The sequence below is a fragment of the Sus scrofa genome, chromosome 17 (assembly GCF_054392235.1).
Source record: "Sus scrofa isolate SSC_HxYL_T2T_F1_AM1 chromosome 17, Sscrofa_HxYL_maternal_Yorkshire_Landrace_v2.0, whole genome shotgun sequence".
Taxonomy (NCBI): domain Eukaryota; kingdom Metazoa; phylum Chordata; class Mammalia; order Artiodactyla; family Suidae; genus Sus; species Sus scrofa.
This window is the reverse complement of record NC_139399.1, coordinates 40,897,537-40,918,253: the sequence shown is the minus strand read 5'-3', so window position 1 is coordinate 40,918,253 and position 20,717 is coordinate 40,897,537. Positions and strand designations below refer to the sequence as shown.

The window sequence follows — 20,717 nt, the reverse complement described above, 5'->3', positions numbered from 1 at the left end:
TCCCAGGATCAGCATCCTCATCCTGTTTCAGGGCGGAGCCAGCCTCCCACACCCTTTCCCACTGCCCTCCTGCTTTGTGCGCCCCATAAACTCCTCGGTGGCCTTTTCCCAGGACTGCCCTCCCCTTCCTGGAATGACCCTCTCTGATCTTTTCCCACCACCTCCTCCATGAGTAACTCTTCTTTAGATGTGGTACCTCTATACACAATGGAATACTACCCAGCCATACAAGAGAATGCAATAATGCCATTTGCAGCAACATGGATGGAGCTAGAGATTATTCTACCAAGTGAAGCAAGTCAGACAGAGAAAGACAAATACTATATGATATCACTTATGTGTGGACTCTACACTATGGCACTAATGAACTTACCTACAAAACAGAAATAGACTCACAGACTTAGAGAACAGATTTGTGGCTGCCGAGAGAGAAGCGGTAGGGGAAGGAAGGATTGGGAGTTTGGGATTAGCAGATGCAGACTATTCTATAGAGAATGGATAAACAACAAGGTCCTACTTACAGAACAGGCAACTATATTTCATACACTGTGATAAACCGCAATGGAAGAGAATATGAAAAAGAATGTATATATTGGGAGTTCCCATTGTGGTGCAGCAAAAATGAATCTGACTAGTATCCACAATGATGCAGGTTCGATCCCTGGCCTCGCTCAGTGGGTTAAGGATCTGGCATTGCCGTGAGCTGTGGTGTAGGTCGCAGACATGGTTCAGATCCTGCGTTGTGGTGTCTGTGGCATTGGCTGGCAGCTATAGCTCTGATTTGATCCCTAGCCTGTGAAACTCTGTATGCTGCAGCCCTAAAAAGATAGAAAAGAAAAAAATATATATATGTATAACTGAATCACTTTGCTGTACAGCAGAGATTAACACATTATAAATCAACTAGAGTTCAATGAAATAAATTTCTTTCTTTCTTTTTTTTTTTTTTTTTTGTCTTTTCTAGGGCTGCTCCTGCAGCATATGGAGATTCCCAGGCTAGGGGTCTAATCGAAGCTGTAGCCACCAGCCTACGCCTTAGCCAGAGCAATGCGGGATCCAAATAGCATCTGTGACCTACACCACAGCTCACAGCAACGCCAGATCCTTAACCCACTGAGCGAGGCCAGGGATTGAACCCACAACCTCATGGTTCCTAGTCAGATTCGTTAGCCACTGAGCCATGACGGCAACTCCAAAATAAATTTCTTTATTTTGTCTTTTTAGGGCCACACCCTTGGCATATGAAGGTTCCCAGGCGAGGGGTCGAATCAGAGCTGTAGCCACTGGCCTACACCACAGCCACAGCAATGTCAGATCCAATACATGTCTGTGACCTACACCACAGCTCACGGCCACGTCGGATCCTTAACCCACTGAGTGAGGCCAGGGATCGAACCTGCATCCTCATGCATGCTAGTCAGATTCATTTCCACTGAGTTTCGATGGGAACTTCTAAATAAATTTTTTTAAACGGAGGGAAAAGGAACTCTTCTTTATCTCTGTATCAGTAGCCACCACTCTTGCCCCTCTTTTTAGCTCTTATCAGTTTCCGTCTTTGAAGAAATGTTCAGGAGTTCCCCATTGTGGTTCAACGGGTAAATTGACTCTGAGAATGTGGGCTTGAGCCTGGGCCTCGATCAGTGGATTAAGGATCCAGTGTTGCCACAAGCTGCTGTGTAGGTCGCAGATGCAGCTTAGATCCTGTGTGGCTGTGGCTATGATGTAGGCCGGCAGCCGCAGCTCTGATTCAACCCCTAGCCTGGGAACCTCCATATGCTCTGGGTGTGACCATTAGAAAAAAAAAAAAAACAAAAAAAACAAAAAACAAAAAACTTTGGCTGTTCCCTACTTTCCTGAGTCCTAGGTGTCTCTAATCCTGACCCTCCCCCCGCTTCAGACAGGCATTACAGGAGTTGTGACAGACTTTTATGCCTACTGTCCCTTCAAGATTTTGCTTTATTTCTTTGCTTGAGTAGGAGTGGAGAATTGGGGCATGAACATATTAAAGTCCAGGCTTTGATATTAGTCTTGGTGGGGCCTTGCCTTCTGTTCAGCCCTGAGTTACTCACACCATCATCGCCAATATCAGTTTCTTCTTTTCTGTTTTTTGGCTGCGCCCATAGCATACAGAAGTTCCAGGGCCAGGGATCGAACCACAGCCACAGCAGTGACAATGTCAGATTCCTAACCCACGGAGCCACCAGGGACCTCTCATAGGCAGTATCAGTAACAATCGTTTCTTGAATGAAGATCCAGAGAGACCCAGTTGTCACTGACCTGGGCTTCGTCAGAAACGGGACTGCATAGACAGGCCTCTGCTATCCCCCAAACCTGGGATTCTGCTTTGCTACTTATTAGCTGCAGACCCTTGTCAAGTTCCCTAGCTTCTTTAAGCCTCTTGTTTCTTATTTATAAAATGGAATCAGGAGTTCCATTGACTCAGTTCATTGTGGCTCAGTGGTTAACGAACCCAACTCGTATCCATGAGGATGTGGGTTCAATCCCTGGCCTTGCTCAGTGGGTTAAGGATCCAGCATTGCTGTGGCTGTGGTGTAGGCTGGTAACTACAGCTCCCATTCAACCCCTAGCCTGGGAACATCCATGTGCCGTGGGTGCGGCCCTAAAAAGACAATATAAATAAATAAAATGGAATCACACTATCTCTTGGAGGATTATCGTGAGACTTAACACTCAACAGGCGCAAGACTCCTTGCACAGAGCCTGGTGTCAGGACGCACTCACACACTCCCCTCCTGAAGAAACCTCACTAACAGATTCAGATCGTGTGTTGTGAGGCGCCTGATGCGGAACACAGAGGCTCAGACTGAGTGCTCTAAAGGCTCCGACCAAGAGAAGCCAATGCACCTTGTCATTTACAAAAGGCTTTACACGTGTCCTCACACGACTCCTCAGAATGCCCTGGAGGGTGAGTAGTGCTGGTATCATTATCCCTATTTCTCAGAGGAGAAACCTTCGGCTCAGAGCGGGGAAGAGAGGTGCCCAAGTCCTGGGGATGACACAAATATGTGCTCATGAGAAGTTAGGATGTGCGTCTGAGGCGTAAACCTAGGTTTGCCTGTTTCATCACCAGCTCTCTTTCCACCACACACAGAAGGATCAGGAGGAGGGAAGGCACTTGCTTTGGCCCTTGGTAGTGATGAGACCCGGACCGAGAAGCAATAGGGAAGGTGTACGGGGCAGGGGCATCTTATCAGCAGGTGCAGAGGCAGGGACGGTGATGTGCAGTTCCAGGAAAAATGACTAGAGAGGTTTTGCTGAATAGGAGCGTTCGTGTCAGAGGGGAAGAAAAAAATTAGAATGAGGTTGAACCTACCCAAGGGTCTTGAAGGCCAGACGAAGGGATGTGGGCTGTGATGGGCCATGGGGAGCCATTGAAGGTTTTGGAAGAGAAGGGTAACACGATCTCACCAAGAAGATGAGAGGCCCCCCCACCATGACTCGCCAGGAACGGTGGGAGCATCTGACGTTTAGCCCAGAGAAGAACGGACTTGTGGGAGGGAAGGGGGGGTGTGGCAGACTCGGGGGGGCGAATGTGATCATTGTCAATGAAGAGGATACGTGGGCTCGTGCGGGATCTGTGAGGGCTGGGGAGAAGCAGTGAGGACGGAGGGAGACGGATTCTCAGTTCGAATGAGAAAGGACCTCCTGGTCCTTTCAATGCACTTTTTTTTTTCTTTTTCTTTTTTTTAAATGGCTGCACCCATATGGAAGTTCCTGGGCCAGGGATGGAACTTCCACTTCCACAGCAACCCGAGCTGCTGCAGTTAGATTCTTAACCCACTGCACCATGGCGGGAACTCCTATTGAGGATTTAAACCACACTTTAAACCACAGTTACTGAGATCCCACAGCATGCCCTGGGCAGAGTGCTGCACTGGGGATGGATACGGACTAAACTCCTGCCCTCTGGAGCTCCCATGAAATGGGAAATTGGCACAACATGGGAAATCAACTATACTTTAACAAAAAAATTACTTAAAAAATAATAAGGGGAAATGTGTCTTAAACAGAATCATCCCAGAAATGAACATTACAACCAGAGCGCTCTGGTCCGTGCATGTGCTGCTTTGAGAGTGTGAACTCCCCAGCACAGAGCCCTGAAGTTTTCAGGAGAAATGTATCCGAAAAAGGGACCGAGGAAAGGCTGGGCTGATGATTTCTCAGAAGATTCTGTGCCTTTACGCATGTTGCGAAACCTTCAGCAACCCTAAATCCTTTAATTAGAGGGAGAAAAATGGCAAATGATCAATTAGCGTCTCCCTTTTTGAAAAAGCCTCTATTTGCATATTCATTCTAACTGGAGTTCCAGGTGCAGAGAGGGTGGCCAAGCAGGAATTTCATCCTGCGTGTAGCTCAGTGACTCCGCCTGTGAATTAAAAATCATTTGGCTGAAATTGTGACACGGCATGCAAATTACAGCCCGCCTGCAGGCTGGGGCTGCGGCCATGGTGCAATCCTTCAGCAGCTAACCGAAGTCAGCTCAGGGCAAGGAGGCAAGGCCCTGATGCTGGCCAGTTAGCAGGCTCCAGGGAGCCCAGCCCGAGTGGCAGACAGGGCAGGAGGGCAGCCAGCACCACCCTGTCTACAGGGGAGAGTCATATCTACGACTTCAGGGTTTTGCACCTCACAGCAGTGCTGGGAGATGTGTGGGTAGGCTGACGAGGAAACAGGCTCAGAGAAGGAAACCAATTCTGCCAAAAGCACACAGCAGGCGAGCCTCAGAGGCCGGCTTTCAGTCGGGATCTTCTGAATCCCACTTGGGCATCTTTCTACCACACCACCCTGGAGTCAGTCAAGACTGATCACTACAGATCCTTTCAAAGGGAGACCAGGGGGTCAGTGGGCAGGCACCACTGTCCATACTTGTGGGTCCCTGGGGCTGGCAGGGCGCTTTAAGGGCAGTGAGGAATACTAAGAGCATGGACACTAACCTGTTACACACTGAGCTATGCCTGAAGAAGGACAGGAGCACTTACATCCACGCCCTCTTTCGGTCTTCATAGCAACTCTGTCTCAGCTTTGCAGACTCTGAGACGTGAGGCGATGGCAGAGCCAGAGTTTGGTCCCAAGTCTATGTGACCTCAGAGATCTCCAAGGGCAGCACCTCCCCACCCTCGTCATCCCAGCAGGTTGCCCTGCCAGCTCACTGAAAGCAGTGAAAGCCAATCCTTGGCTCCCAGGCCAACAGCAACAGTGATGGTGATAAGCCGCATCCTCCGCCATCTCTTTATCCCACACTCGAGGGCGTGTGCAGCACTTCACATCCGCTCATCGGCTCCCTCACACTGTTCTCAGGGTCTCTGGCAGGACTGACCCAACACAATAAGGGCCTCACCCAGAGCCACAGCCAGGGCCACGGCAGGGGCCAGGACCACACCACATGCCCACCTGCCCATCGGGCACTCCTCCCCATCACCGCTCTATGCTCTGCTCTCTTCTGCGTCAGCGGCCAGAGCCAACATTCTGCGGGGCACAGGTGCAGAGCTGCTAGAGGCCTGGGGAAGCCTGGGGTCCCACCTGACTCGGCAGCCGACCTCCAGGTTAAGTGAACAGGCTCTGCTTGGGGTTGCAAACGTGACTCATTTCTCCCTCCCGTGAGACAGCAAAAGTAGTGGTCCCTATGTCTGTCATAGGACCGATCTGAAGACAGGAAAAGGCAATACGGGTGATGCGTTTAGCGGGTGCCTGCCCACAATGGGCTCTACATTGATGGTTATTAATTCCATCTTTACATTGACTGCTTGATCCACTCATTCATGACGATGTGTGCTCCTGTCAGGTGACAAGCCCATGCTTGGTTCTGGGAGGATGTGACTAATACGCAGCCTGGACCTTCAGAGAGTGAGAGGTGGGGACGCATGTGACCAGATCGTCTCAGGGCGGGGAGAGCTGTGGGGTGACAGAGGTCCTCAAATGTACAAAGGACAGAGGAGAAGCGGATTCCTCGTTTCCCACCCGCCTTTGTCAAGATCCAGTGTTGTCACCCTCTCCCTAATGAATCGTGCCGTGGTGGCGCTAGGTCCCCGTTCCCACTCCAGCTCTGGGAGAAGCCTTGAGAAATTCCTGGGCTGTCATGAACCTTTGAGGCATTATCATTTTTGAAATGCCTTTGTTTATCAGAGGAAACCTGGAGACTCAAATATCCACAACGGGATCTTTTGAAAAAATATATCCCTTTAAAACAAACAAACAAAAAAAATGGAGTTCTTGTCGTGGTGCAGTGAAGACAAATCCGACTAGGAACCATGAGGTTGCGGGTTCAATCCCTGGCCTTGCTCAGTGGGTTAAGGATCCGGCATTGCCATGAGCTGTGGTGTAGGTTGCAGATGCAGCTCGGATCTGGCGTTGCTGTGGCTCTGGCGGAGGCCGGCGTCTACAGCTCCGATTGGACCCCTAGCCTGGGAACTTCCATATGCCGCAGGTGTGGCCCTAAAAAGCAAAAATAAATAAATAAATAAAAATAAAAATAACAAACAAGGAAACCAAAAATGCCGAGTGTCTCCGCCTCCTTTGTTAACCAATGTAGAAGCTGGGCTCAGAGAGAGCCTGTGACTTATCCCCCCATGTTACAATGGCACATGGCAGAAGTAGAACAAAACCATGTCCCAAGTACAGGCTGAGTGACTGTCCCCACTGCCTTGAAAAGAACACTCCCCACCCCACCCCCCAGTCTGGAACCAAACTAACATTTGATTCCAGGTGACATCTGCTTTAACCCATTCTGGTGCACGGATGTCCATACACTCTGCATTTACATGACCTCATTGGACGGTGCCCCCACTTGGTGAGTCGAGAAGGGTGGGCATACATCCCCCTGGTCATCAGACAAGGCTTTGAGGTTCAGTGCTGGCCCAGGACCCAGCCAGCATCGGAGCTGACTGCTTCCAACCCCAAATCATATACCCCGACAAGTGAGCCATGATGAGCCTCTCCCACCCCTCATGCTGGTGGCGACCACCAGCCTGTGTGGCTGGTGAGAAAGAACCAGGCAGTTTCTGTTCTGGGTTCTCCCGAGACATTTCGTTGACCCCCAGGGCATGTCACAGCATCATTTCTAGAAAAGTTACTTCAGGAAAAGCATGACATCATTTCCTAAACCCCATAATCCAGGAAATTCATCTTTCAAAAAAAAGTCATAAAAGCAAACTCTGTGTTTCTTTCTTATCTCCCCTCTTCTCCCCAAGCTGGTCTTGCACAAGCAGGATGACCATCCATTGGGTGACAAGTATGTCGTAAGTGAAACGTTTACAGGCAGTACAGGAATGACCTGGTGCCTCGCCCACTTCATTAGAATTCTAATTGGGGTGTGTAGGAGAGGCTTCTATAAATGGCAAGGAGATCCCAGCAGCCCTTCACCCCACACCATCCGTGCCATTCCGGGACGAGCCCAGAGAGGAGGCAGAGGAAGGCGAAACATGTCTGGTGAGTGCATGGCATCTTCGTTGCCAGTTCCTGCTGGGCGCCCAGGCCCTGGGCCATCTGAGAGGCCACAGGGTCCAGCTCAGGACAGCTGCCTTGGGGGCTCTGAAGGCTAGAGCTTGGTATTTTAGGATTCTCTTTGGAGGCGCCTCTTTTTCAGCAGCTACTTAGTCCCTCTAGTGTGGTTTCAAAGGGAGAGCACCTTTGCGATGGAGTCTTGATTATTGGGCAGGGTCTTCCGTGCAGCAGGAGGTCATGTTCCCTTAGGCAGGTGGACAAGCTTTGCCTGTTCAGCTCAGCTGGCCCCGACTCCCTATGCCTCTCAATACAGTTTGCCAGCTGTCAGTAATATAGCCAAAGAAAAGCACATCTCAGAGCTAGCAGGGAGGGAGGGAGTGACAGCGTGTAAACTGATTTAAAAGAAGCCATCAGCACTGGAACGCTGCTAAGTAAACCACACGTCCGGAAACACGCGGGCAGGCTCTTTGAAAGCCACTTGATGAGCTGAAATCTCCAGAAGCAGAAAGAGCAGGTGTGAGGAGGAACAGGGAAGGGGTGAAGAAGAAAAAGACCCGCTGGGGAGCGCGTGTTCTCTGGCTCTGGTTAGACGCCCCTGCTAAGCGGCAGGCTAATTATGGCCTGTCGTGGGTGCTCAGCCTAGTGGGTTGGCAGCAACGCCAAACCCAAACAAGGTGTGAGTCAAACCAGTAAAATATTGTGAATGGCAGTTAGGGCCCCGCGAAGGTTTGCCCAAGAAATTGCTGAGCACAACGCAAAAGGCAAATGCTGGTGGTTTCAGAGCAAAGCGCAGGACGGGTGGCAGCAAAAATGGGACCATCCTTGGTCCCCACCCACTTCCTCCTGTGAACATGCAGGGCTGCTGGGTTGCTAGGAACAGGGGCTTTGCACCCTGTAGACTTCAGCAAGGGGATGTCAGCTGTCACGCAGGCCATCTCCCTCCCTCTGGAGGGTCCCACAGAAAGTGGATAGCAGAGCCCAGACCAGGGTCCAGCGGCACCCTTTCCGCTGCGTCCTGCTACCAGAGCTGAGCTCATCCATGAGTGAGTAACATCTGTGACACAGGAAAGCAGCACAGAACCTGGTGTCTCCTTGGAACTGTTACCTGCTTCTACGGCTGAGCCTCGGCTCCCCGTTCAAGATGAAGGGCTTGACAGAGAGAGGCTTTCAGGCTCCTCCCAGTACTGACTGCTCTCTGGCCATGAAAAGAAGCCCAGGACAGAGGGTGATGGGCTCAGCAGGGGCTCACACCTGGGGCAAGTGCACCCACGGCAGCCACCCGCTGAGATCCCTGCGTGACACCCTAAGGGGCCCAGGGTGTCAGTGCCTGTGACTCACAGAGAGACACTGAGCTCTCTGATCGCAACTTATACATCATTCAGGTGTCCTAAGGTCACAGCAGAATGTGGACAATGGTCAGTTCAGAGAAAATCAATTTTTAAAAAGTCAGAGGAGGAGTTCCTGACGTGGCTCAGCGGTAAGGAACACTACTAGTATCCATGAGGACGCAGGTTTGATCCCTGGCCTTGTTCAGTGGGTTAAGGATCCAGCATTGCCGTGAGCTGCGGGGTAGGTCACAGACACGGCTTGGATCCCACATTGCCGTGGCTGTGGTGTAGGCCGGCAGCTGTGGCTCCGATTCGACCCCTAGCCTCAGAACTTCATATGCCACGGGTGTGGCCCTAAAGAGCAAAAAAATGAAAAAATAAATACAAAAATAAAAAGGCAGAAGACAGACAGCAGAATGCCATCACTCCTTTGAAGTTGTCGCACCTGCAGCTCTTAGCCCGTCCTGGCCACTCGGCTGGGCAGTGCTCAGTAAACATGCCCTGGATGAATGAGTTCGCTTACTGGACCCCCAGACGAGGAGGCAGGAAGCGCAGTGGGAGCGCAGCAGTCAGCAAGGTGGGGTCTGTGCCCTCGGTGGGCTCACAGCCTGCCCATACTTGCTGCCACCAGTTCACAGGCAAGTGGCCTGCCAGGTGGATTGTCATCAGGCTGCATTACAAATCCATCAAGTGCTGGGGGCCCTGAGCAGGAGATGAGTCTTGGCCACAGTTGGGGATGGAGGAGACCTCGGAACCCAGTGGAACGTGGTGTGGACAATGAGTTGGACTTGGGCAGAAGTCGTTTGGGGTGCGGTTTGTTCTGAGCAGAAGGAACGGGGAGAGAAATGTGGGTGGATGGGCACCTGTGACCCAGGGACTCTCAGGGTGACAGGTGTGCCGGTCTGAGTTCCCAGTCTGAGGTTTTTGTAGGAATCAATGGGGTTCAGCTATCTGCCTGCTGGTGGAGACAGCAGGGAGTGGGGATGGTGATGGTTGCGGGAGGCCTGGTGGCGTTTTGCACAGAGTGGGCCAGCATCCTCTGCCTGCTGCCCCCGGAAGCCAGAGCCTACCATGGACAGGGATGCTGGCTGTGGACACAGACAGTGGGCCCAACATGGAGAGGTAGCATTATTCCAGCCTCAAAGCCTCTCAGAGGCCCTGGTCGGAGGTGCAGTCCTCAGGGTTCAAACCTGGATGCATACATATGACTCAGTCATCTCACTCCTGGAAATTTATCCAGAGAAGTGAAAACCAATGTTCAAAATCTGTATGTAAAGATCATGGCAGCTTTATTCATAAGAGCCCACAAATTGAAAAAAAAAAAAAAAAGCCTCCAGTGGGTGAGTTATTAAATCAACTATAGTACATCCATGTGGTACCAGGAACAAACTGTTATACACACCATGGGATGCAATTGAAAGGAACAAAATATTGATAATGCGAAACAACCTGGTTGAACTGCTAGGCAATGATGGCGAGTGAAAAATGCCAATCCAAAAAGATCCTGTGTTGTATGCTTCCAGTTACATCACATTTTTGTAAGGACAGAATTTTAGACACAGAAAAGAGCTTGAGTGGCTATAAGGCGAGTAGAGGTGGGAGGGAAATGGTGTGGCTATAAAAGGGCAAGAAGAGGGATCCCAGAGGTGATGGATTCTCTGTGTCTTGACTGTTTCAATGCCAGTATCCTGGTGGCGATGTTGTACCATAGTTTTTACAAGGTTTGACCATGAGGGTATCTGGGTAAAGGGTGCGTGAGATCTTTTTTTTTTTTTTTTTTTTTTTTTTAAGGGCTGTACCCACAGCATATGGAGGTTCCCAGGCTAGGGGTCCAATCAGAGCTGTAGCCACCAGCCTATACCACAGCCACAGCAATGCAGGATCCGAGCCGCATCTGCCACCTACACCACAGCTCACGGCAACACCCGATCCTTAACCCACAGATCGAGGCCAGGGATCGAACCCGCAACCTCATGGTTCCTAGTCAGACTCATTCTTCTGTGCCATGATGGGAACTCCCAAGGGTATGTGAGATCTCAAAAAAAAAAAAAAAAAAAAAAAAAAACAGACACAGCAGACCTCTGCCTGCGGGAAGAATCTCTCTCGGGGACTATCGCTATCTCTGTGTCCTGATGGGATGGAGAGCATTCTCCCAACAACTTTGCTTCTGGGCATAGCTCCTGTGGCCTCTGCCCCACTTGCAGGGGACCCTGGCCATCCTGGGCTGTGCGCCTGCACAGAGCACTTTCCCTTGGAGCTGGAACACCTGCAGCTCTGCCTCCGTTTCCAACCACCGCGCCCCCGGCCCCGAGCTTGTGTCTGGGCTGCTCTGTTTACCGCATATAACTTCTCGGCTGGGCCTCCACCTGGCTGGGCCACCCTCCACAGATGGGGCAATCGCTCCTCCCCAGGGCCCACATGCCGGCCTGGGGCGTGAGCTGAAGTCAGGAAACGCTTTCCCTTGTGGCTTAGGAGTGGAGGGAACGGGCCCAGGTCTCCGCTTGGGGCTGCAAGGGGTTCAGAAGCCATCTGCTTCCTCTCTCTCAGCCCATCTTCCCCCTTTGTAACCAGGAGACTGATTGCTCCGGGAGCCTCCCTCCCAGCGCAGCCGTGTGGTTTGGAGAGATAATTTGCATCAAAAAGCTTCATTTAAAAAAAAAAAAAAAAAAAAGGAACTTTGCTAAGTGTAAATGCCTCGTAGGCTGGAGGTGGTGATTCTGTCCAGGCTCCGTATTAGAATCACCAGGAGAGTTTAATGGGAAAAAAAAGCAACACTGTCCCCAAGGACATGCTGATTTCTTGGCCGGCAACGGGGCTCAGGCTAACGCCACCTCCAGGGGATCCTCGTGCGAGCCCGAGTCTCAGAGATTCTAACCTCTCTCTGGAGGTGGAGGGGACCGAGGAATCCTTCTTCCTTCCTCTCCTTCATGCTGACCGTATAATGTCGAGGCAGGGAGGAGGCTGTGGGCAGCCCTTTCTGGCAGCTTCCTGGAACTGCGCCCGGGTCGCTGCTGCCACCACCAACCTAGGCTGCCTGCAGGGTGGCAGCATGGAGTCACATGTAGCCAGGCAATGCCGGCTTCCAGTCCGGGCTTGGGCCAGGCTCTGCCTGAGCTTGTGATATTCAACAAGTGATGTCGCCTGACTGGACAGTCCATTCCCTCCTCCGTGAAATGGGAATGACCTCATTGGGGGTTGTGTGTGTAACCACGAAAGGCCATGGGCTGGCAAAAAGCTCAGCATTGAGTCTGCACCCCTGAGGTTCTCAAAGGCAGACCGTAGAAAAGCTCAAACCCTCCTGTAGCCTGTGTTGCTGGTGGCATTTGTACCCTTCCCAGGTTCTAGTGGGGGATACAGGCGGGATCCTACCAGCAGCCCTTCAAGGAAGGATGCTCTTCTATAGAGATGCTGAGACCCTGCCCAAGGCTGCTCAAACCACCAGTCTCATGCCCCTTCATCCCAGGAGCCCCACCAGCACCTCACCCAACGGCCCAGGGAACCCCCATCTTCCCCACGGCCAGGCTGCCAAGACATTGTAACACTCATGCTGCCCCCAGGGCTTGAAAATGCCTGAATGTGGGGGAAAGGTGAAGGGACATGTCGCCAGCGAGAGAGAAAAAGAGGAATGGTGAGGGCTAAAAGGAAACCAGCGATTCTCCTGGAGCCAGTGGGGGCTCAGCCAGGACCCAAAGACGTCCCGGTGCCCCAAGACTCACAGCCCCTCAGTGACCAGGATCTAAGACCTGGTTTCTGGGCCAAGTTCTGCTTCTAAACTACCCTGTGACCTCAGCTGATGGCCTCCCCTTTCCCAGGGCTCGGGTTTCTTACCTATCCTATGGGCATATTGGATTATATCACTGTTTTTCAAGCTACCAGTTGACACCCATTAGCAAGTGGTGAAATCAGTTTTGTGGACTGAAAAATTTTTTAAAAGAAGGTCGAAAATAGCAGTTCGTTGTACATGGTAAGGGTTAGGATTGATTTGTGAAACTTTGCATTGGTGACAGGCCTATGTGTGTAAGCAATGCATAAAATGTATTTTTTAATGCGGTCTCTAACAAAAAGCTTGAAGGCACTTAGTTGGAGTTCCCGCTGTGGCAAGATAGGATCGGCGGCATTTTGGGAGTGCTGGGACGTAGGTTCGATCCCATGTCCAGCATAGAGGGTTAAATATCCAGTGTTGCTGAAGCCGTGGCTTAGCTTGCACCTGCAGCTTGGATCTGATCACTGGCCTGGGAACTCCACATGCCTCAAGGTGGCCAAAAAAACGGGAAAACAAAGGACACTTGGCTAGAAGATTTTTAATACATCTATCAGCCCTAATTAACTCTGGAAATCTGTAAGATTAAAAATATGTATATTTGTGGAGTTCCCACTGTGGTGCAGTGGAAACGAATCTGACTAGGAACCATGAGGTTGCCGGTTTGCTCCCTGGCCTCACTCAGTGGGTTAAGGATCTGGCATTGAGTGGTAGGTTGTAGATTCGGCTTGGATCCTGAGTTTCTGTGTCTGTGACTGAAAGCTTTAGCTCTGATTCCACAGCTAGCCTGGGAACTCCCATATGCTGCAGGTTCAGCCCTAAAAAGCCAAAAAAAAAAAAAACCCTTTGTCTAGAGAAGATACCCAGACCCAGAGAATAGGGTCTGGGCAGCCAGGGGAGAGGCAGCCCCGGAGTATCACCTTGTCGGGACAGGCACCTGCCAGCAGCTCCCTGTGGTCCTCCCAGGAGCAGGAGGTGAAAACCTGAGTCTCACACCTGCAACCACATCATCCTCCTTGTCTGCTGCAAGTGACTCGATTTCAAAGCCAGCTGATCAGGATGGAGCCTAGTGACTAGAGAGCCCCCCTTCACAGTCTGGAGCCTGTTCTTTACTTCTTTTTTCTCTTTTTTTTCCCCTTTACTTTAGGGCCACACCCGAGGCATATGGAGGTTCCCAGGCTAGGGGTCTAATAGGAGCTGTAGCTGCCGGCCTACATCACAACCACAGCAACTCGGGATCTGAGCCGTGTCTGCCACCTACACCACAGCTCATGGCAACGCCAGATCCTTAACCCACTGAGTAAGGCCAGGAATCAAATCCGAATCCTCATGGATCCTAATCGGGTTTGTTAACTGCTGAGCTACAAAGGGAACTCTCTGTTTCGTACTTGTTATGTTACCCCTGCCAAAGGTGGACCACAGAATAAGAGAGAGGTCACGTTATCAATTATATGTAATTAGGTTTGACTCTGAATGACAGTGAACCCCAAATAGCAATAAACAAGACAGAAATTTACATCTTCCTTACACAATGTAGGTAGTTCTGGTGGGTAGGGCAGCTACACCTGCCCCCAGGGCTCTGTGAGGCCCCCACTCTGCGGTCCCAAGGGCATGCGTGGTCTAGAGCTGTGTCCACATCGCATCTAGCCCCTGGGCACCAAGTGGAGGAAGACAGAAGTAAGGCTAAGGGCGTTTGCCAACTGTTGTGAAAAAGAGGTTTTCTTGGGAGAATTGAAAACAGGTATTCAAACAAATACTTGCAAGTGAACATTCATAAGCAGTATTGCTCACAAGAGCCAAAAGGTAGAAACAAACCAAATGTCCCTCAATTGATGAAAGAATGAATGGAATACAGTATATCAATATATGATATATTAGTGGAATATTATTCAGCCATAAAAAAGCCATTAAAAAAGGAAAGAACTACTGATAAATGCTACCACAAGGAGGAAACTTGAAAAGATCATGCCAGGTGAAAAACCAGATTCAAAGACTACATATATGTGTGATTCCATTGATATAAAATGGCCAGAATAGGCAAATGTGTGGGAACAGAAAGTTGTTTAGTGGTCGCCAGGAGCTGCAGTTAAGAGGACCTAGGGAGTGACTGCTAGTGGGTAAGGGGTTTCTTTTGAGTCCAATGAAAAAGTTCTGGAACTGGATAGTGGTGAGGGTTGCACAGTATTGTCAGTATACTAAATGCCACTGAATTATATGCTTTAAAATGGTTTAAATGGTGAATTTTACCTCAAATTTTAAAAAAAGAAGTTTCCTAGAAGTTAATACATGTAATTTATACCTACAAGTCATTGACCAGAACTCAATTCACAGGACCCCCAGCTGCAGGGAAGCCTGGAAAATGTGAACCCCATTAATATAGGGGATTTCATTACCAAGAAAGAAGAGGAAGTGAATATTGGGATAGACACTGAGCAGTCACTACTGCTTCAGGGCTGCTGGTGTCCCTGATACTCTCAGGAAAAAGAAATTGGGGAAATTGCCACCGGCCTGACAGTGGACTTAAGCAATGACTAAAAGAGGTGGCGTGGGATTGGAGGATGAGCACTGGAGTGAGAGTCCAGAGATATCCCTGTGCTCACAGCCAGAAAAGGATGTGGGGAGATGCTGGGTCTCTAAGGCTGAAATTCTTCTCCTTATGATGCTTTTCAAGAGTCTGTGTTTGATAAGTCAGTTTTGGGGGTGAAGCCACTCTCCTTTCATCCCTGCCCTTCATCCAGGCACGTGCAGAAAACAGCCCCAGGGATCGTTAAACATCTGTGATGTTGTGAACTCGGGTGCTTGGGCCCCACCCCAGCCCCTGCCCTTTCCTTTCCAGAACACACTCTGGCAGAGGGGACTGTGATTAGTGCTAGGTGAAGGGGTGGTGGGTGAGTGAACAAAAGTCCCTGGATAATCCAGAGACAGAATCATCAGATCCTCGATTTGGGGCTGGCTGAGCCAATCCTAGGGTTTAGCCATGGGGCAAGGACTGAGGGAAGCAGCCAGCATAAGGGGAAAGTGGCTTTGTGAGCATGCGCTCCACCTGCCGTTCCCTTCGGGGACAAAAGTTTGCTCCCTTTCTTCTCCCCTCCCACGCAGAATGCCCCTCCAAGCACCTTTTCTCCTTCCGGGTGCTCACCCTCCTCTGTGTCAGGATGCAAATGCCAAAAGGGTGGGCGATGCACAGGGAGGACTTATCACCCTGGTGCCTTCTGGACTGAAAGTCCTGCCTGGTCCCCCTTCCACGTGGAGCACAGGAGACCATGGCAACAGGTATAGCAGGTCAGCATCCTGGCTCTGCTGATCCCTAAGTACGATAAAGAAGACATTTATGTCTTTGACTGTCAGTTTCCATCTTCTGCAAGGATTTCATCAATGATATGTGCAAGGTGCTCTGTTTACTGTTAACAGCAGTTGACCAACAGGAGACGGATGACAAAGGTGAGTCCTGCTTTTCCTCACCCTCCTGCTCAGAGAAACCTTGCATGTCTCAGGGCACCCCGGCAAGAAGCAAGACTCCTTTGTGCCGGTACCCAGGCTTAGAGAGGCAGAGAAGAGATCCCAGGATCTCACCTACTGCCTGCAAAGGGCCCTTCATCTCCTTTCAGTGTCTCTGCAGCCAAGGCATCCTGCAGCTCAGGCTTTCCATTGTCATCTTCCCTACGGACAAGCCACTGGGTTCTGGGATGAAAGGGAGACACCTCTATTCATTTTTTTCTTTTTGTAGTTAGAATTACGTTATTTTAAGCCTACTTACATAGGCTTAAAAGCAAACCTGACTACATATATTTTTGCATGTTGATTCGTCTTTTTTCCATGCAAATCCCTTTAAAAATGCTATTTATTTATTTATTTATTTATTTATTTATTTGGCTGCACCCTTGACATATGGAAATCCCCGGGCCAGGGATCAAATCTTGAGCCACAGCTGTGGCAATGCTGGATTCTTAACCCACTGCACCACACCAGGAACTTGCAAATCCCTTTTTAAAAATTGCAGTATTGTTGATTGATGATATTACATTAGTTTCAAATGTATAATATAGTGATTCAATATTTTTCTAGATTATACTCCATTTAAAGTTATTATAAAATATTGGCCGCATTTCCTGTGCTGTACAGCCTATTCTTGTAACTTATTCACTTTATACACAGAAGTTTCTACCTCTTAATCCTCTACCCCTATCTGGCCCTTCCCTCACCCCACCAGTAACCACTAATTTGTCCTAAGTCTGTTTCTATTTTTTAAAATATTAACTCATTCGTTTCATTTTTTTTTTTTTTTTTTTTTGTCTTTTTGCCATTTTTTGGGCCACTCCTGCGGCATATGGAGATTCCCAGGCTAGGGGTCGAATCAGAGCTGTAGCCACCGGCCTACGCCAGAGCCACCGCAACGCGGGATCCGAGCCGCGTCTGCAACCTACACCACAGCTCACGGCAACGCCGGATCGTTAACCCACTGAGCAAGGGCAGGGATCGAACCCGCAACCTCATGGTTCCTAGTCGGATTTGTTAACCACTGCGCCACAATGGGAACTCCTCGTTTCATTTTTAAAAGATTCCGCACATCAGTGGTAACATACAGTATTTGTCTTCTTCTGTCTGACTTATTTCACTAAGCAAAATACCCTCCAGCTCCAACCATGTTGTTGCAAATGGTAAAATTTCATTCTTTTTATGGCTGAGTGGTGTTCCACAATGTGTGTATCTTTATCCTTCATATCACGCATATCACATCTTCTTTATCCACTCATCTGTTGACGGACCCTTAGGTTGCTTCCACATCTTGGCTCTTGTAAATAATACTGCCATGAACATTGGGTTACATGCACCTCTTTGAATTAGTATTTTTGTATTCTTTGGATAGATACCCGGGAGTGGGATTGCTGGACCAATATGGTAGTTCTGTTTTTAGTTTTCGAGGAATCTCCATAACTGTTTTCCAGAGCGGCTGCACCAATTTACAATCCCACCAAGAGTGTGCAAGCCTTCCCTTTTCGCCACAGCTTTGCCAACACTTCTTATCTGTGGAGACGCCTCTGCTGTTGACACAGCTAGAGCAAAGGGTGCATAACCCTTGGCACAGCAAAGAGGGATGTGGGCCTGTTGGAAGGAAGGCAGAAGCCAGCTGTAGGCGGGAATCCCAGCTGCCCCCCTTTCCTTACCCTGTGCTTGGCAGAGGGCTGTCTGGGAGACACACTTTCTGCTCTCAAAGATCTCATGGTCGGAGTTCCCGTTGTGGTGCAGCGGAAACAAATCCGACTAGGAACTGTGAGGTTTCAGGTTGGATCCCTGGCCTCGCTCAATGGGTTAAGGATCTGGCGTTGCTGTGAGCTGTGATGTAGGTCACAGACGCAGCTCGGATCCTTCATTGCTGAGGCTGTGGCGTAGGCCAGCGGCTACAGCTCTGATTCCTAGCTTGGGAACCTCCGCATGCCTCAGGTGCAGCCCTAAAAAGCAAAAAAAAAAAAAAAAAAAGAGCTCATGGTCCAAAATCGTGAGGTTCACCAGGGGAGAAGGCCCTCATCCTTCGGCTTTTGCAGGGGGGAATCTCCAGGAAGATTTTCGTGACCTCAAACCACACGTGCCTAAGGGCTCTTCTTTTCTCTAAAACGAGACAGCAAGGAGTTCCCATCTCGACTCAGAGGTTGACGAACCAGACTTGCACCCCATCATGAGGATGTGGGTTTGATCCCTGGCCTCACTCAGTGGGTTAAGGATCTGGCCTTGCTGTGAGCTATGGTGTAGGTCGCAGACGTGGCTCGGATCCCGCGTTGAGGTGGCTGTGGTGTAGGCTGGCAGCTACAGTTCCGATTCGATCCCTAGCCTGGGAACCTCCATATGCCGCAGGAGCAGCCCTAAAAAGACAAAAAAAATAAATTTTTTAAAAATAAAATAAAACAAGACAGTGAGTAAAGCTCTTTGGAATCCCAGCGGTGGGGATGCACAGAAGGCAGCCAGAGCAGTTGGTAAGAGGCCGGGGGTTAAAAGGTGGGGGACGTTGCCCTAGAAAGTCCTAGCAGCCAGCGAGCCCGCTCTCTGCCAGTTGTGTAGACCTCGGCGTTTGCCAGGAAGTTTCTAAGATCTGAGCTGTCGCCACTCAGCATTCACGCCCAGGAAACGTCATCTTCTTTCCTCCCTCTTTCTGTCCCATCTTCCCTCGCTTTGCCCTGCCCTTCACTCAGTAGATACATGGTGACTGCGTGAATGTTTTAGTTCCCCTGAGTTTGCATGAAAACCTAGTAATTTACTCCTCCAAGAGCTATTTGTTCAGTGAAGGAGTGAATGAGTGGATGTGTGAATGAGGGACTCAAAGCAAGTGACAAGATCACTCCTGAGTCCCCTCTTCAGCAGCAGCTCCTCACCCCGGAGAGTCTGCACCTCACTCCACGGTCCTCACTCCACGGTGTGTTTCTGAGGAGCCTCTGCCCTTCGCCCGAGCTGCTTGCGGGGAGCCCCCAGTCCCAGGCCCACCCTGGAGCTGCACCCCTTCAGCCTCCCCCTTCTCCTCTGTGCATCACCTCTGCTCTAGCCAAATAGGATACCCATGCTCCTGGGCCTTGGGCCTCCCTGCCTGGTGTCTGGAATGCAGGCTGCTCCACTGGCATCTGAAAAAAATTCTCTCTTCCCTCACAGTGATTCTTTTTTTTTTTTTTTTTTTTTTTTTTGAATTGCTACATGTTTCTTTCCTTTTTTGGTAGTTAATATATTTTTTAAAATTTTTAAACTCAATTAATTTTATTACAGTTATAGTTGTATAACAAGCATCACAACCCAATTTTAGAGCATTTCTATCCCAAATCCCTAGCCAATCCCCCCCCATACCCCAACCTGCTGAAAGTGATTCTTTTTTTTTTTTTTTCTCTCTTTTTAGGGCCGCACCCATCGCATATGGAGGTTCCCAGGCTAGGGGTTGAATCGGAGCTGTAGCCGCCAGCCTATGACACAGCCACAGCAACGTGGGATCCGAGTTGAGTCTTCGACCTACACCACATCTCACAGCAAGGTCAGATCCTTAACCCACTGAGCGAGGCCAGGGATCAAACCTGCATCCTCATGGTTCCTAGTCGGTTTCATCAACCACTGAGCCACGACGGGAACTCCCTGAAAGTGATTCTTGCTTGTATCTCCTAGACACCTTTTTGGGGGGAGATTGGATTTATGTCATCCTATCATTCATTCTGATTTGTGTTGTATTACACACCACTGAAGCTCTTTGAGGATTAAAACTTCTTTTCATACATTTTCACACCCCCAGCATTGTGCTTTCTATAGTGTCCTACAAATAATAGGTACTCGCTCTACGTTTACCGAATGAAGATCCCATAGTCACCTTTCCTTATGGACTAAATTTTGAGCTGTAGTCATGATGGTCACTGCATGAAATTAGTTTTATGCTCATTTGTTCACTTGTTCCCTTATTTGTTTATCTAATTGTCCTAATACAGTCAAGCAGGAGTTCCCATCATGGCTCAGTGGAAATGAATCTGACTAGCATCCATGAGGACGCAGGTTCAATCCACGGCCTCGCTCAGTGGGTTAAGGATCTGGCATTGCCATGGACTGTGGTGCAGGTTGCAGATGCAGCTGAGATCTCCCATTGCTGTGGCTGTGGCATAGGCCACAGCTACAGCTCCGATTCCACTGCTAGCCTGGGGACCTCCATATGCCGCAGGTATGGCCCTAAAAAGACAAAAAAAAAAAAAAAAAAACACTCAAGTAATGTGCTAGGCATCAGAATCTAAAGATCAAGAAGGCACATTCTGAGGATGAGAGACAGACACATCCAAACAGGTTTTGCAGCTGGTGCTGGGATGGGCCACCCCACCCCCATCATAGCCGTGACCCCATCGTAAAGACAGAGACCAGTTCCTTTGCAGAAGAGTGGGTACAGGAACATCTCAGACGTAATTCAAAGGAATCAAATAGCTCAACAGATTTAAATTGGCTAAACACCTCACATCTCATGGTTTTTCTCATAATCCTTCTCTCTCATCCCCCTCATCTCCACAAGCAGGGGACAGATTAGAGGGTGGATTTTGAGCTAATTGTCCTCAGGGTCTCTTATTAAAAATGTTTTAATTAAAGTATAGTTGATTTACAATGTTCCTTCAATTTCTGTTGTACAGCAAGATGACCCAGTCATGCATACATGTACGTTCTTTTCTTTT

The 20,717-nt window shown here is 49.5% G+C and overlaps 1 protein-coding gene across 1 annotated transcript in view; it reads left to right on the top strand.

The window, feature by feature from the left end:
• The first annotated feature begins 7,190 nt into the window (after nt 1-7,190).
• Nucleotides 7,191-20,717, top strand: part of TGM3 (transglutaminase 3) — a 44,301-nt gene continuing 30,774 nt past the window's right edge. The window contains exon 1 of the mRNA XM_021077597.2: nt 7,191-7,443. Coding sequence (XP_020933256.1) covers nt 7,284-7,443 — 160 coding nt within the window. The 5' untranslated portion in view covers nt 7,191-7,283. The remainder of the gene's footprint in view (nt 7,444-20,717) is intronic.